Source organism: Podarcis vaucheri, assembly GCF_965113315.1.
Source record: "Podarcis vaucheri genome assembly, chromosome: 6".
In the NCBI taxonomy this organism is placed as follows: Eukaryota; Metazoa; Chordata; class Lepidosauria; order Squamata; family Lacertidae; genus Podarcis; species Podarcis vaucheri.
This window is the reverse complement of record NC_138764.1, coordinates 58,783,064-58,796,431: the sequence shown is the minus strand read 5'-3', so window position 1 is coordinate 58,796,431 and position 13,368 is coordinate 58,783,064. Positions and strand designations below refer to the sequence as shown.

Below are 13,368 nucleotides of genomic sequence, written 5' to 3'. Positions count from 1 at the left end.
AACTTTTTTTAGGGGAGCCACAGTTGTTCAGCTTCTTTGGGGGGAGCCAGTGATCTACTGCAGACGTGCTGTGATCTACCGGTAGATCATGATCTACCTGTTGGACATGCCTGAACTATAGTATATGAATGTACAGAAACCTCATTCCCAAATGGCTCAGAAGTGCTACTGCAGGACCCACACAGGAAACTCCCTGCCACAGAAAGAAAGCAGTGCTGTTTTAATATCACCAAAATCCCACTGGGGCTCATTTCCCCCAGGTTTTCTGTGAAGGATAACTTTTATCTCTCGTGTACAGCTTGACATTTTTCTTGCCAACGATTTCCACAGAGAGAAAGAATCTGAAGTGATAGCAATAGGGATGGCAGCTTGCTTTGGGAATGACCATTAATATCATCTTTTCCAGAACTATAAAGGTGGAGGTATATGACTGGGACCGAGATGGCAGGTAAGTGGCATTTATAACTCCTTTGTTTAAAAAGGTGAGGGTTTTTTATTATTATTATTCTTTCTGGCTAGGAGGAGCTGGACTGAAACCAAAGTTAGATAGAAGAAATTTAGCAGTGTCGTGTATTGCAGGTCTGTGAAATGCTTAGAGGTTCTTTGAGGATCGCTAGGAAACAAAACAAAACAACTTATACAAAATATGACCCCTCTCCCATTAATCAACACATTTAGTAAAAAGGAATTTGGCTTATGCAGTTGGCTGCATTGTACTGGCAGAGTACATTCTTCCCCCTATCATGTAAACAACAACAACAACATTTTTTATCCTAGGGCCACATGTGTAAGATTCACATTGGGAAAATGAAAGGTGGGTGTGAAGGGATGGGAAGGGGATCTTGTCACTTATTTGCTGGCATCATTATTATTATTCAGTTTTAAAAAAGAGGTCTATCAAGTAGAGGAGGTGATGGAATGGGAGTACCTTTGTTCTACAGTGTTGTTCATAGCAATTTCTTTCCCACTTAACAGCCACGACTTCATTGGGGAGTTTACGACCAGCTACCGTGAATTGGCACGAGGTCAAAGCCAATTTAATGTCTATGAGGTGAGTGACTTCTTCAGCTGCCCCCAAAACATCAGAGCAGAAGCCTTCTTGGCACTGACCCCAGAGAGTTTTTTGAGAAAAGGGGCCTTTTCCAGGCACTCAGAGTCTATTGGGGCACAACCCATTCTGCTGTTCTCCTACGTAAAGTCTCATTGAGATTAATGGAAGCTGTGCAAAAGCAGCTCCCATTCACTTCACTTGGGCCTTCTCAGTTGAACTCCCCAAAGGATTGTGCCCTTTAACTTTATTAGCACTACAGGCTCAGTAGCAATTTTCTGCCCCCAGTGTTGTGTGTGTTAACTTGAGATTGGTGGTGTGTTACTGTGTTCATGAATTTAAACATACTATTGTACTTAAGCCTTTCTTCTGAACTTGGCACTTAATGAAGGGTTTAGACCAGCATTCACCCAACCGGTGCCATGCTGGCAGGGCTGATGTGAGTTGTATGCCAAAACATCTGGATGGCATCAGGTTGGCGAAGGCCAATTTAGATGCTATTGTGAATGATTCCTTGACCCTAGAGATCATATAACAGATAGTGGGCTGTATTTGACATATCTTAAGGTAGTACCTGTAGCCATGGCAACTAAGATGCTCACATCCCATCCTACTACTATTGTATCAATAAAACGATAGCTTTGAATGAGTCCATCTATCTGGATAGCCATTGAGACAGGAGACAAACTCTGTTTGGGATGGAGTTTGAAGGATGAAGGTCAGAGCTGATGAGGTGTCTGCAGGCCATACATCTTCATGGGGCCCAGAACCAGAAAGGGATCCAGATTCTAAATTTCATTTGTAAAAAGTATCTAACCCTTTTGGAACAAAAGTTATGAAAGAAAATGAGCAGACATCATTCGAAACAATTGCTTTGTGAGATATGAGACTGTCCCCACCTTAGTGTGTTTAGCCAAAAAGTGGCCAGGTAACTCATTAGGTAATAACTGCTAGGTAGAAATTTGGAGTCATACAAGCACAAGGGAAGACCCAAAATGGCTTCAAAATGGGCCAGGGAAGTTCCTTCTTTAGACAATAGAGAAAGGACTTCCTGGCTCATTTTAAAATGACTAAGTGCTTATTTTGAAGCTGTTTCCCATCTTCTCTGGTAAAGAGAATAATAATAAGAATTTGCAATAAGAAAATAATAGAGAAATCCAGAATTTGAGTGTAGTTGCAAATGGGCAACAGCATGTCCACCCCAAAGCAAAAGAAAGCAGCAAAGACAAGAGCTTATTGCTATTCCTAACCGAGGATTAATTTCATGCAAACTATTTTGTAGGCATTAAATCAATCACATATCTATATTGCAAAAGGGGTGGGTATCGTGGCAGAGAAAGTGTGGGTTACATCATCCCTGCAAAGTAGCCCAGTAAGATAGTAAGATTACAGGGGGCAGCGTGTGAGAGAGTAGTAGTACTGCAATGTAGTCCACTATCTAGCCTTCTGGTATGTGTGTTTTTAGGGAAATATGATTGGCACAGTGGTGATTAGCTGCTTTCTTACCCATGATGGTGGGATAGTTTGGGGTGGGTTGTTGCTGCTGGTATAAAATTAAAATGGGTATATTCATGATAGAGACTCATATGCTTTTTGCTCAGGAAAACAAAAGGGATTGGTTGACCTGTGCTGATAACATTGCTGTAGCTATTCTGAGGTATAAATAATATATAACCGCAACACATGCTCTTAGAATACAAAGCTTTCTTTTTAACCATTTTTATATTGAATTTATCCAAGCATGGGCATCTGGTTGCTGTAAACCTTAAATATCTTTACACACACATTGCCACCCGAAATACCTTTCCTGGTCTTGCTCTGAATATTGTACTGCCAGCCTAAGATCATTTGATGAAAGACCTATACCAGTAACATAACTGGTTTGCAACTCACAACGCTTGTTTGCATGGTTTAGGAGTGGCATTGGAGGGAGAGCAGGGTTCTTGTGTCATTAGCAGCGGTGTGGCAGGCAGAAATCCAGCAAGTTAAGCTTTTTCTAGTGTGGAAATACATTTACAGGAAAAGCTTCACATGTTAGAATTTTGTTTGTCAGACATTGTCTTACTTGCATGTGTCACAAAGTGTTGCAAATACTTGTGCTCTCTTTTGCAAGTGGGACAGAGGACCCAATCCACACACAGGGTACATTTTGCAGATATTAATAGTACACAGCTTGAAGCAATAAGATGAATAAAAACTGACTCCTCTTGGAATAAATATTGTCCAGACCCAAAAAATAGTTTCAAACCTTTACTAACACAACTTTTTTCAGACTGATTTAAAGTAATAAATGATGTATCCAAATAGTTGCATAATATCATGTACCTGTCCAAACACAGGTTCAGCTTCTTACAAATATTGAATACTATTTACAATCAGAGCTGACAAACAGAGCTCTTTCTCTCCCACAGAGTCCATTAGCCTGGAGGCTGCTTTCTCTCCAGAAGAGACTCATTTGCACACCTTTGTCTTCTGTGACTTGAGAGAAAAGACAACTCACACACCCAAAATAGGGATTTGCAACTGAATAACCCTCCCATGTGATCTTAAGTTAAACACCATGTGAGTGAGCCAGCAGAGATACATCAACAGTTAATTATCAACCTGTTTAGGTACCCAGAGAGCTCTTCTTAACTTTGGTGGAATTTTCCATTCCCCTTTAGCAATACACATTCAGACTCATTTTCCATTTCAATGTACAGTTAAGCAATTATACTTAACAGTACTGGGCCCAGAAAATCTGATTAAGATGTATGCACTGAATGACTGGGTCTCAGGCTACCAAGAATTAATACATCACTGGTTTTTAGTAGCCTATTATACAAGTTAAACAAATTAAATGTGATCATTTGTTGACTAATGTCCATGGAAGGTAGAGTTTTGGGGAAAGATAGCTGTGCAAGGAATTTTTTTAGGTATGTTGATCTCTACTGTACACACAGGAAAAGGTCAGTTTTGCACACCTGAATTCACCCTTCCTTCCTTCCTTCCTTCCTTCCTTCCTTCCTTCCTTCCTTTCTTTCTTTCTTTCTTTCTACATCAGCTCTAAATTTTTTTTACAAAGGGAGTAGGTACTACATTGCTGTAGCAGGTTGAATTTCAACAGAGAAAATTGTTGCTACTCATAGAGACTGTGAGATCACCCCCTTAAGGGGCTTTTAAGTGACTTACAACTGCTACTTCGCTAAATAAAATGACCCATGGGGTTGGAATTGGTAGGCAAATATTTCCCCTCCCCCCATTTTTCTGCAATGTTGATTTTGTGTTTGCATCATATAAACAAAAAATCTGCAAGCAACTTGTACTTCTATAGGGTATGGCAAAAGGGGGAGTTGTAATATGTTACAGTGCTGCTCATTGCAACTTCTCAAATGAGAGTCGTGTCTGAAGACTAGGAGATAAGCTTCAATTTCTTCAGCACAATAGATTAAAGTATATAGTTAATACTTCAAGTTAATGCCAAATAAATAGAAAAAAGATTCAAGAAATTATTTCCTGCATTCCTCTTATATCAGAGGGCACACATGGAAAGAATAGGAAAAGGAGGAGCATCTTGCCAACTCTTTCACAAAGATTTTGAGTTTTGCTGGATGCTTTGTGAAATAATCTTTTTAAAGCCTTTCTCCCCTCCCCCCTTCTTTTTTTGGCTGAGATTATTTTTAACTGAACATTTGTATGCAGCCTCTAGCTTTCCTTTATTCCTGTGCAGTTACAGATTTCCATTATGGAATGCACATTATTTAATGGAGCTTGGAAACAGAAGTTTGGGTATAGATTGCTCAGGTTGTTATTATTATATAACATCCTTTATATAAATATGTTTCCATTAAAAAATAATAATACTCTAAACGGCACTATTAGGAATGTGCCCTTTTACTTGCAAACAGTAAAAATGAGTCTGTTTTATTTTTGACACCATCCATCGTCAGTACAGTAAATAACTTATTGCACCTGCCTTCTAGAGAAGTAACCTATACTATAGTGATCATGTTTTGTTCTCTCTCTTCCTTTTCCTTCCTTTTTGAGCAATTATCCCTGCCTATAACTGTGTTCAAAAAGGCTTGCCTCTGAAAATTTGGTTTTCTCCTTTTACCAGTGGTGGGTGGTACAGGAAATGTAAATTTTCCCTTTGGACAGCAGGCTCATTTCTACACACCCCTCCCCCCCACACTCCATGCTCCATCCAGGTAAACAGGGGGCATTAGCAGAATTCAAGGTCACTTTCCGGCCAGGTTCAACAAACTCGAGGAGGATGCAAAGCAGGGTTGGTGAGGTGTGTGGCTCATGAAAGTTTGTGACCTTGAGAGGATCCTGAGGACCAGATAGAAAAGCCTGGAGGGCTACATTTAGTGTATGGCCCTGAAGTTCCCTGCCCTTGCCCTATTGGATCAGCAAAGAGCTCACAGGATCTCACCTTGTGTTGGGAGAATGCCAGTAGGCTACAACTCGCAGCAACACCATCACCAGTGATATTATTACTAAACTTTGTGTAAACCACAGTTTTATATAAAATATCACACAAAAATCTCAGGTTTGAAAGGCCTGTCAGAAAAAAATACAGTCGTTAGAGTAATCTATTTTTTAAAAAAATAGTTTTTATTTGATTTTACAAATATAAAATTATAACAATCCAAATGCATATACATATATAGAGATTGAATCTCGTGACTTCCCCCCACACCCTCCATGGATCCTATTATCAACATTTAAAGTAAAAAGGTAAAGGTAAAGGACCCCTGATAGTTAAGTCCAGTCGTGAACGACTCTGGGGTTGCAGTGCTCATCTCGCTCTATAGGCCAAGGGAGCCAGTGTTTGTCCGCAGACAGCTTCCAGGTCATGTGGCCAGCATGACTAAGCCACTTCTGGCGAACCAGAGCAGTGCATGGAAACGCCGTTTACCTTCCCACTGGAGTGGTACCCATTTATCTACTTGCACTTTGACATGCTTTCGAACTGCTAGGCTGGCAGGAGCAGGGACCGAACAACAGGAGCTCACCCCGTCGCGGGGATTCGAACCGCCAACCTTCCGATCGGGAAGCCCTAGGCTCTGGGGTTTAGACCACAGCACCACCCGCGTCCCTTATCAACATTTACAACTGCCTATTATTCCATACTCTATATTTTATGTCAATCCAAATTATCCATGGTATCTGTTACATTACAAGTGAGATTAAAACCCTGCTGATGTTTCCATCTGCTTGCAATGGTCTCCTAGATACGTTATAAATTTTCCCCATTCTTTTTTAAAGTTTTTGTCCTCTTGGATCCTGAGTTTTCCAGTCAGCTTTTCCATTTCAGCATAGTCCTTCAGCTTAGCTTGCCATTCCTCTCTGGTAGGGACTTTATCTTCCTTCCGTCTGAGTTGTTACAGTCATCTAAAAACGAGCAGAGATTATTTGTGCTCAACCTCTATTGGCAAGAAGTTCTGCCACACAAAAAAGTTGACCCCTGGTAAAACCCAGCCAAAGCTCAGGGGCATGTGGGAGCATTTAAAGTACCCCATCATGAGACCTCTGTAACTGAGGAATGGGGCTAAACCTGACTCTGCTCAAGTGCCAAGAGTAGTAGATATTAATGCTGCTGTGTCACAAAATCTTGGTTCCCCTGCTATAGTGCAGAGGTATCACTCCGGTGGCGTAGGAAGGTAGCAATGTCTGCAGTATCTTGGCAACCCTGTACCAGTTAATAAGAACAGGGCTGAGGGTGGGGCGGAATGGACTGAGCCCCAATGGTTGTGCCCCGTTTGTCAGGGATAGGACTGCACTTCACCAGCAAATGAAGCTGTGTGCACTATCACAATTTTAAGTGAATCGCGCTGCTTGGTCACTGTGGACAACTGACTGTGCAATCTGTGCATGTATACTTGGAAGTATGTTTCTTTTAGTTCAGCTGGGCTGATTTCCAGGTACATGGACATAGAATTGCAGCTTCGGCCTCAAAGAAACTCACTTCAGTCAAGCTCTATCTTCATGCCAAATATCTCTATTAGGGAAAGGCAACTGCAAGAATCCCTTGGATATCTGTAGTGCCAATTCAGCTGGAGGCACTTGGCAATAACTCTTGTGAATCCACTATGGGTTTTCCTTTTAGCTTTGATTTACTAGATAATTTAAGCGCTTTTGTCAGCTGACATCTAAAGTACCTGAGGTAACCTTATCTGTTCCTATTGCCTCTGTCTCCAGATAGCGAGGAGCAGGAGTGGGAGTACCTCTTTTATCATTTGTGTTAGGAAGCAAAAGCGTGGATCAGCTTGATAGATTCTCTCATTTTGGCTCAAAGCAATTCTTATATGTGGTGTGGATGTTTTATAGCTCAGTGCTAGAACATCTGCTTTGCATACAGAAAGTCCCAGGATCAGTCCCTGGTGGGAGAGACTCCCTGCCTGAATCCTGGAGAGCAGCTGACACTCAGTGAAGACAGATTGTGAGCTGGATGGACCAAGGCTATGCTCCTGTATTCAGTGTCAAGTGTCCCCTGTTCTATAGGTAGGGTTGATTAGCTGGTGGGCATTGTATTTTTTCTTCTCCTCTCTTTGTGCTTTTAAAATCGTTTTAAGTTGTTTTTTAATTCAGTGCTGTTTTTAATACAGTAACTTATTTAATTGTATATATTTTTTTTAAAAGTATATAAACGATTGGTGTGAGGTTGTTGTTTTTTAGCTGTATCTGTTTTTAATTTGTGTTGTGAGCCACCTTGGGTCCTGCACTGGTATAAATAACGTCTCCAGCTTATTAGTTTGTTCTTGTATTTCTGCCTGGCATATTAAATACTAATTTTCCTACTCTCTAATAACATTTATCTTCCAAATTTCCCCATCTTTCCAAATCAGAGAGTTACTATTTTCTGTTTGTTCTGGAGCTGCAAATCTGCAAGTAAGGGGTTTTGGAGTTTAAATACTACATCAATGTCATTCAGGTGATACCACTCAATACCCCAACTGTATTATTATTTTTTAAGAAACTATGTAGTGCCTTCTGTTATTGCTGTCACTTGCAGTATATACAATTTGCCTTGTGTAGCTGGCAGAATGAACAAGTGACTGTGATTAAAGAGAGTTACAGTGATTAGAGAGAGTTACAGTTATTAGTTTAAACAAACAAAAAGACAAACAAATTTGGAGGAATGGTTTCACTTTAATTGAAGTGGAACTTACAGTGATGATGGCATATAAGGGGCTTATATGAACAACAGGCTGCCCCAAGTCTGCTTTCCCCTTCACTCCCATTACAGGAGAAATTTATTGTGGTTGACTGCCAAATAAAAATTTAAAAAATTGCCCTGGCAAGCATAACCAGAAATACTGTTTACTGTGTGTATGATATAGTTACAAGAAGAAACACAACAATGGCATGCAAACTGTTCATGCAGTTTGGGGGGATTAGAACATTTTAGTTCTTTAGAAATGCTCCCCTTCCTTCCCGTCTCCAAGGACTCTTTTACTTTTTCTGTTAAAGTGTGTACATTCCACCTCTCCAACACACATTTCATGTTTATTTTCAAGAGGCAAATCCCCCTGCGTTGTTTCTCCTCTCACCCCCAAAGCAAATGTTGTGGGACACTGCAATGACATATGCTCCAACTTTTTCTGTCCTAAATCTGGGACACACCTGTATGTTAAAGCAGCTATGCAAAATAGGAAATTGAATTGAAAGGAATTGAAAGTGGGGTATAAATAATTGTAATTTAAAAAAGACATACAAATGACTTATATCATGGTTGTAATATAATCATGATATGATATCCCCTTGTATCATCAGAGGCACTCACACTTCGCACCGAGAAAGCTCATCTGGGTCATGTAGATTTATTTGCAAAGCTCGTAATACACGCTTCTGTTGTGAATCCTAAGCTGGACTTAATGACCATCATGGTCCCTTCCAACTCTATGATTCTAACTTACGAAATTCTTTATCAAAAAAGCAGCTTTTTAAAAAAATCAGGTAAATTTGAAGAGAATAGGTCTAGTATCAGTAGCTATAGCCATAGCAGTTAAATCAAGCCTCACATTCTGCTTGTGAGCTTCAATGGGGCGTCTTGCCAGCCACTAATGGAAATAATATGGTGGACTAGATAGACCTTGATTTCCTCCACCAAGGTAATAGTTAAACCAGGCTTCTCTCAACCCCATATGTTTTGGACTCCAATTCCCATCAGCCCCAGTTATCATGGCTAGTGGTCATGGATAATGGGAACTGTAGTCCAGCAACATCAGGAGGGTTTTGGGTTGGGGGTGGCTGATTGATGCTCATAAGCTGAAGGCCAATGCAACAGGCCAAATCTAAATAAAGATCTAGTTTGTTTCGGCAATTGTTTAAAAGATGTGACTGAATTGTGCAACAGCTTGGGAACTAATTGAGGAAAGATAGCTGAGAGGATGTTATAAATAACAATAAGCAAATAAATCAGATGGGCATGGTCTTTCTCTCCTAGATGGTTTGTGTTTTCATAGCTCATGTTCCTGTCACTCTTTCGGCAAAAGGAGCTCGGTTCTCCACATCGCGCCCCCTTGCAATGTTCTGACACATTGTTGTACAGAGAGCTCTTCCACTTCCCTTCTAGTTACCCTGAGTGTGTCTCTAATGCTGGGCTGCTTTCTGTGATGGGTGACAGTGCCTATCAGTTTTGCCAGTCAGGTGAGCACGATTCCAGTGGGGAAGGAGAGAATTCTGATGTGTGTCACCTTTGGAATAAGTTCTTTATTTTATTTTACTTTGGAGCCTTTTTGTTTCTGAGTTGCACTTGGCATCAGTGAGAGTGATGATCTGAACCTCTCTCTTCAAATGGAGAATTTGGCCCCATGAGCAGATGGCAGAGTCCATGTGGAACTGAAAACAAACCACTCCAGTGACACACTCACACATTCATCCCTTAGCTTCGATGCCTGGGTTTCCTCCCTCCCGTTATCTAACATTTTTTGCACTCCGCATGTGTTAAGTGTTCAGCAGCTCCACTTTAATATTATCCATTGTGACAGTTCTAGGCCGGTTTTCTAAAATGATTGACCTGACTGAGACACAACTGGATCCCCTCACAGAGCTTTTCTTTTCCCCTCAGCAGGAAAAGATGGGGGAACATGAGGAGGGAGAGGAGCTCAGGCAGAATCTGTGTAAATCATTAATGCCTTTTGTTTTGGATGGATTCTTGAGATCTTATAAGAATACAGTCACACATACAGTCAGGGTGGAGGGAATAAGAAGGGAGAGAGCTGCATTTCAAAATGAGAGTTTTCCAATGACTGAGGTAAAAATCATTTTACTGCCTGGGAAAGGGAACCTATCCGTTTATCATAATGAGGATCGGAAAAGAAGAGCCTTTTGAGATGCTGGCAAAAGGGAGCTGAAATAGCACGATTTGAAGTGCTGCATTGGGAACAAAGCAAAGCGAGAGTAAGGCTTCTGTCAAAGCACTGGAAGGACCAGTGACGGCTCTTTCCTGAGGGCAAATGGGGTGCTGCCCCACCAAACTCAGTCTGCTCTCATCTCTCCCCCACAGGTCTGTCTTCTTACTTTCAATCAATCCAAGGGGTTACGCTGCCTGTCAGATTCCTCCTTTGTTTCAGGCTGTGTACATGCTGTACCTTTAAAGCACATTCGAAGCACGTTCTTTCCCTCAAAGCATGCTGTAGTTTGTTAAGGGTTGCTGGGAATTATAACTCCGTGAGGAGCAAACTACAGTCCCCAGAATTCTTTGAGGTCCAGCTCCTAGCACCTTCTGGCAGTTCCCTCATTGCGAGAAGTGAGGTTACAAGGAACCAGGCAGAGGGCCTTCTCGGTAGTGGCGCCTGCCCTGTGGAACGCCCTCCCACCAGACGTCAAGCAAATAAACAACTATCCTATTTTTAGAAGACATCTGAAGGCAGCCCTGTTTAGGGAAGTTTTTAATGTTTGAAGTTTTATTCTGTTTTTAAGGTTCTGTTGAAAGCTGCCCAGAGTGGGAAACCCAGCCAGATGGACAGGGTAGAAATAATTTATTATTATTATTATTATTATTATTATTATTATTATTATTATTGGGAAATGTACTTTGAATCTGCTTTAGAGGTCTAGTATTTACATAACTTCATTGCCACCCTTGCAGAAATCAGTAGAGATGGAGATAAAATTAGATGGCTGTATCACTGTCTGTGGTTATGTTCCTACTGTTTGTCTCCCTGCCTTCTGCCTTACCAGTTCCAATGGGCAGAGCCAGCACAAAATGCAGGGAGTGTTCCTTCTCTCCCCCTGCACCTTTCGCCAACACAGGCCCTCCAAGTGTCCCTGTTTTCCAGGGACGTCCTTGACTTAGAGAAGCCATCCTGGTTTCTGATTTGACCCCGGAATGTACTGCTTTTCCTTAGGATGTCTTTATTTTTACCGGAGAAATGCTGGAGGGTATGCCAACAATGAAAGGACAAGTTGATATATATAACAGACTCATTCTAATACTTGACCCATTCACCAATAAAAAAGAAAAGGAATCAGCCTCGTTCCGGCCAGCCGCACCTCAGAGGAGCCACCTTTGACGTTGGTATTGCTCAGGCATCAGTCATAAACCATCTCTGGAGATGCCTGGGATTGTCTATGTGCAAAACAGATTCTCTGCCACTGAGCTATAACCCTTCCCACTGACATAAGGCATGGCAATTTAAAATCTTGATACAGAACCAGCCCCTCCACTTTTTTCACATTAATTTTAAGTTGTGATTATCATGTACATCACTTCTTTAAAAAATAAAGTAACAGAAGCAAATTCTGAGCACAGCAGCTCCTGCCAGACGTTTGTCCCACTTTCATCACTGCCAAGAGGTGGCTGGTGCTGTGTGATGAAGGCTTCAGGGCCTAATTATGAAGTGGAGGCGCATATATATATATATATATATATATATATATATATGCAGTTCAGAGAAGTTATGGAAAGGAGGGATGCTGCTGCTGTTTATTGGAGATGCAGATAGGGTTGGCAGACAATGATGGTTTATTGTCTACGGTCCTGTGGGAACCAAGCCTAGATGGAAAGCAAGACCTTTGAATTTAGGAAGAGAGGAAACTGTCTGAGTCAGACCCATTGTCTACACAATGGACAATGCAACTCTCCAGGGTGTCAGACAAAGGACAGCCCTGTGGCCTTATAGCCTTATTAGACTTTACCAATTGGTGGGGTCTGCGTTGCTCCCAGACGGGAGGAAGGAAGTCAAATGACACCGAGGTTTGGTTCAGAGAAAGAGTTTATTCTGCTCTCCGGATAGCAGAAGGCACTGCGTGAATCGGTTCACCACAAACACAAAAGCAAGAGAAATTGCATACAGTATATATATCCTCCAGGCACCCTCTCCCCCCTTCCCCAGGAATCCACCACATCAGCTTATACACGTAAGTTGACATCCATGACCATAAACAGATGTTCCTGTTCTGGTACTCTTGACCATAAAAGGTTGTTCCTGTTCCTATACTCTTATCTTGGACCAAGACGTTCACCAACTCTAAGAGCACTCCTGGCGCCGTTCCCAGGTCTCTTGTCAGATCTGACAAGGTCTATGCGTCAGTGTAGTCAGGACGTAAGATAAGACCCAGATGTGCCATCCCTGGTCCACTTGGAACTGGCAAGGCCATCCATTGCCATCACGGACTGATAAAGGAGAGGGCTTTGAGCACTTTTTTATACAGCTGGGTTTCTGTTTATACATTGGCTCAAGAGCTCAAGTTAATGCATTTTAGAAATGCTCCCTTGGAGAAGGAAAAATGGGGATTTCAGACTGACTGCACAGAAACCCATTCCTTCAGCTGTACCTAGAGATTCTGGGAACTGAACCTTTGGCATTCAAAGCATGCGCTCGGGCATTGCACTGTGGCCCTTCCCAATTCTGATAACGCAGAATGGCTTGTTTAGAACTTGGCTATTGGGATCTGAGCTCAATGCAGAAATAGTGCTTTATTTTGCCTATGAAACATCAGGCCATGAGATTGTTGAAGCATGAGGGCTCTATTTTTATAGAAGATGAATCTGTACACATGCTGTGGTTGTTTACAGTATGATTATATACAGAATGTTTGCTTTACATTTTCAATGCTTTCTCGCTACAGTTAAACGACTCCCTGCTTCATGTTTGAATTTGCATCAATTATATCTCAGGGGATGTCTCAGATCTGGTACAGAAAGAAACACCCAGATCATTTGGCTTCTTGGTCTTTCTTCAAAGCATCCTACACTATAACAATTCTGAGGGCTCAGTGATCCACAGCATCAGCAGACTGGTGTATAGAATGGGGTATAAGGACAGCTGCTCCGTTGCAGTACAGTGGTACCTCGGGTTACATACGCTTCAGGTTACATATGCTTCAGG

General features: G+C 41.6%; 1 protein-coding gene across 2 annotated transcripts in view; it reads left to right on the top strand.

The window, feature by feature from the left end:
* The window catches only part of LOC309534750 (copine-5), a 141,899-nt gene that overhangs the window by 98,517 nt on the left and 30,014 nt on the right, over positions 1-13,368 (top strand). For both annotated transcript variants that reach the window (XM_082227078.1, XM_082227079.1), the window contains exons 11-12: positions 407-448; positions 976-1,051. In XM_082227078.1, the coding sequence (XP_082083204.1) occupies positions 407-448; positions 976-1,051 (118 nt within the window). The remainder of the gene's footprint in view (positions 1-406; positions 449-975; positions 1,052-13,368) is intronic.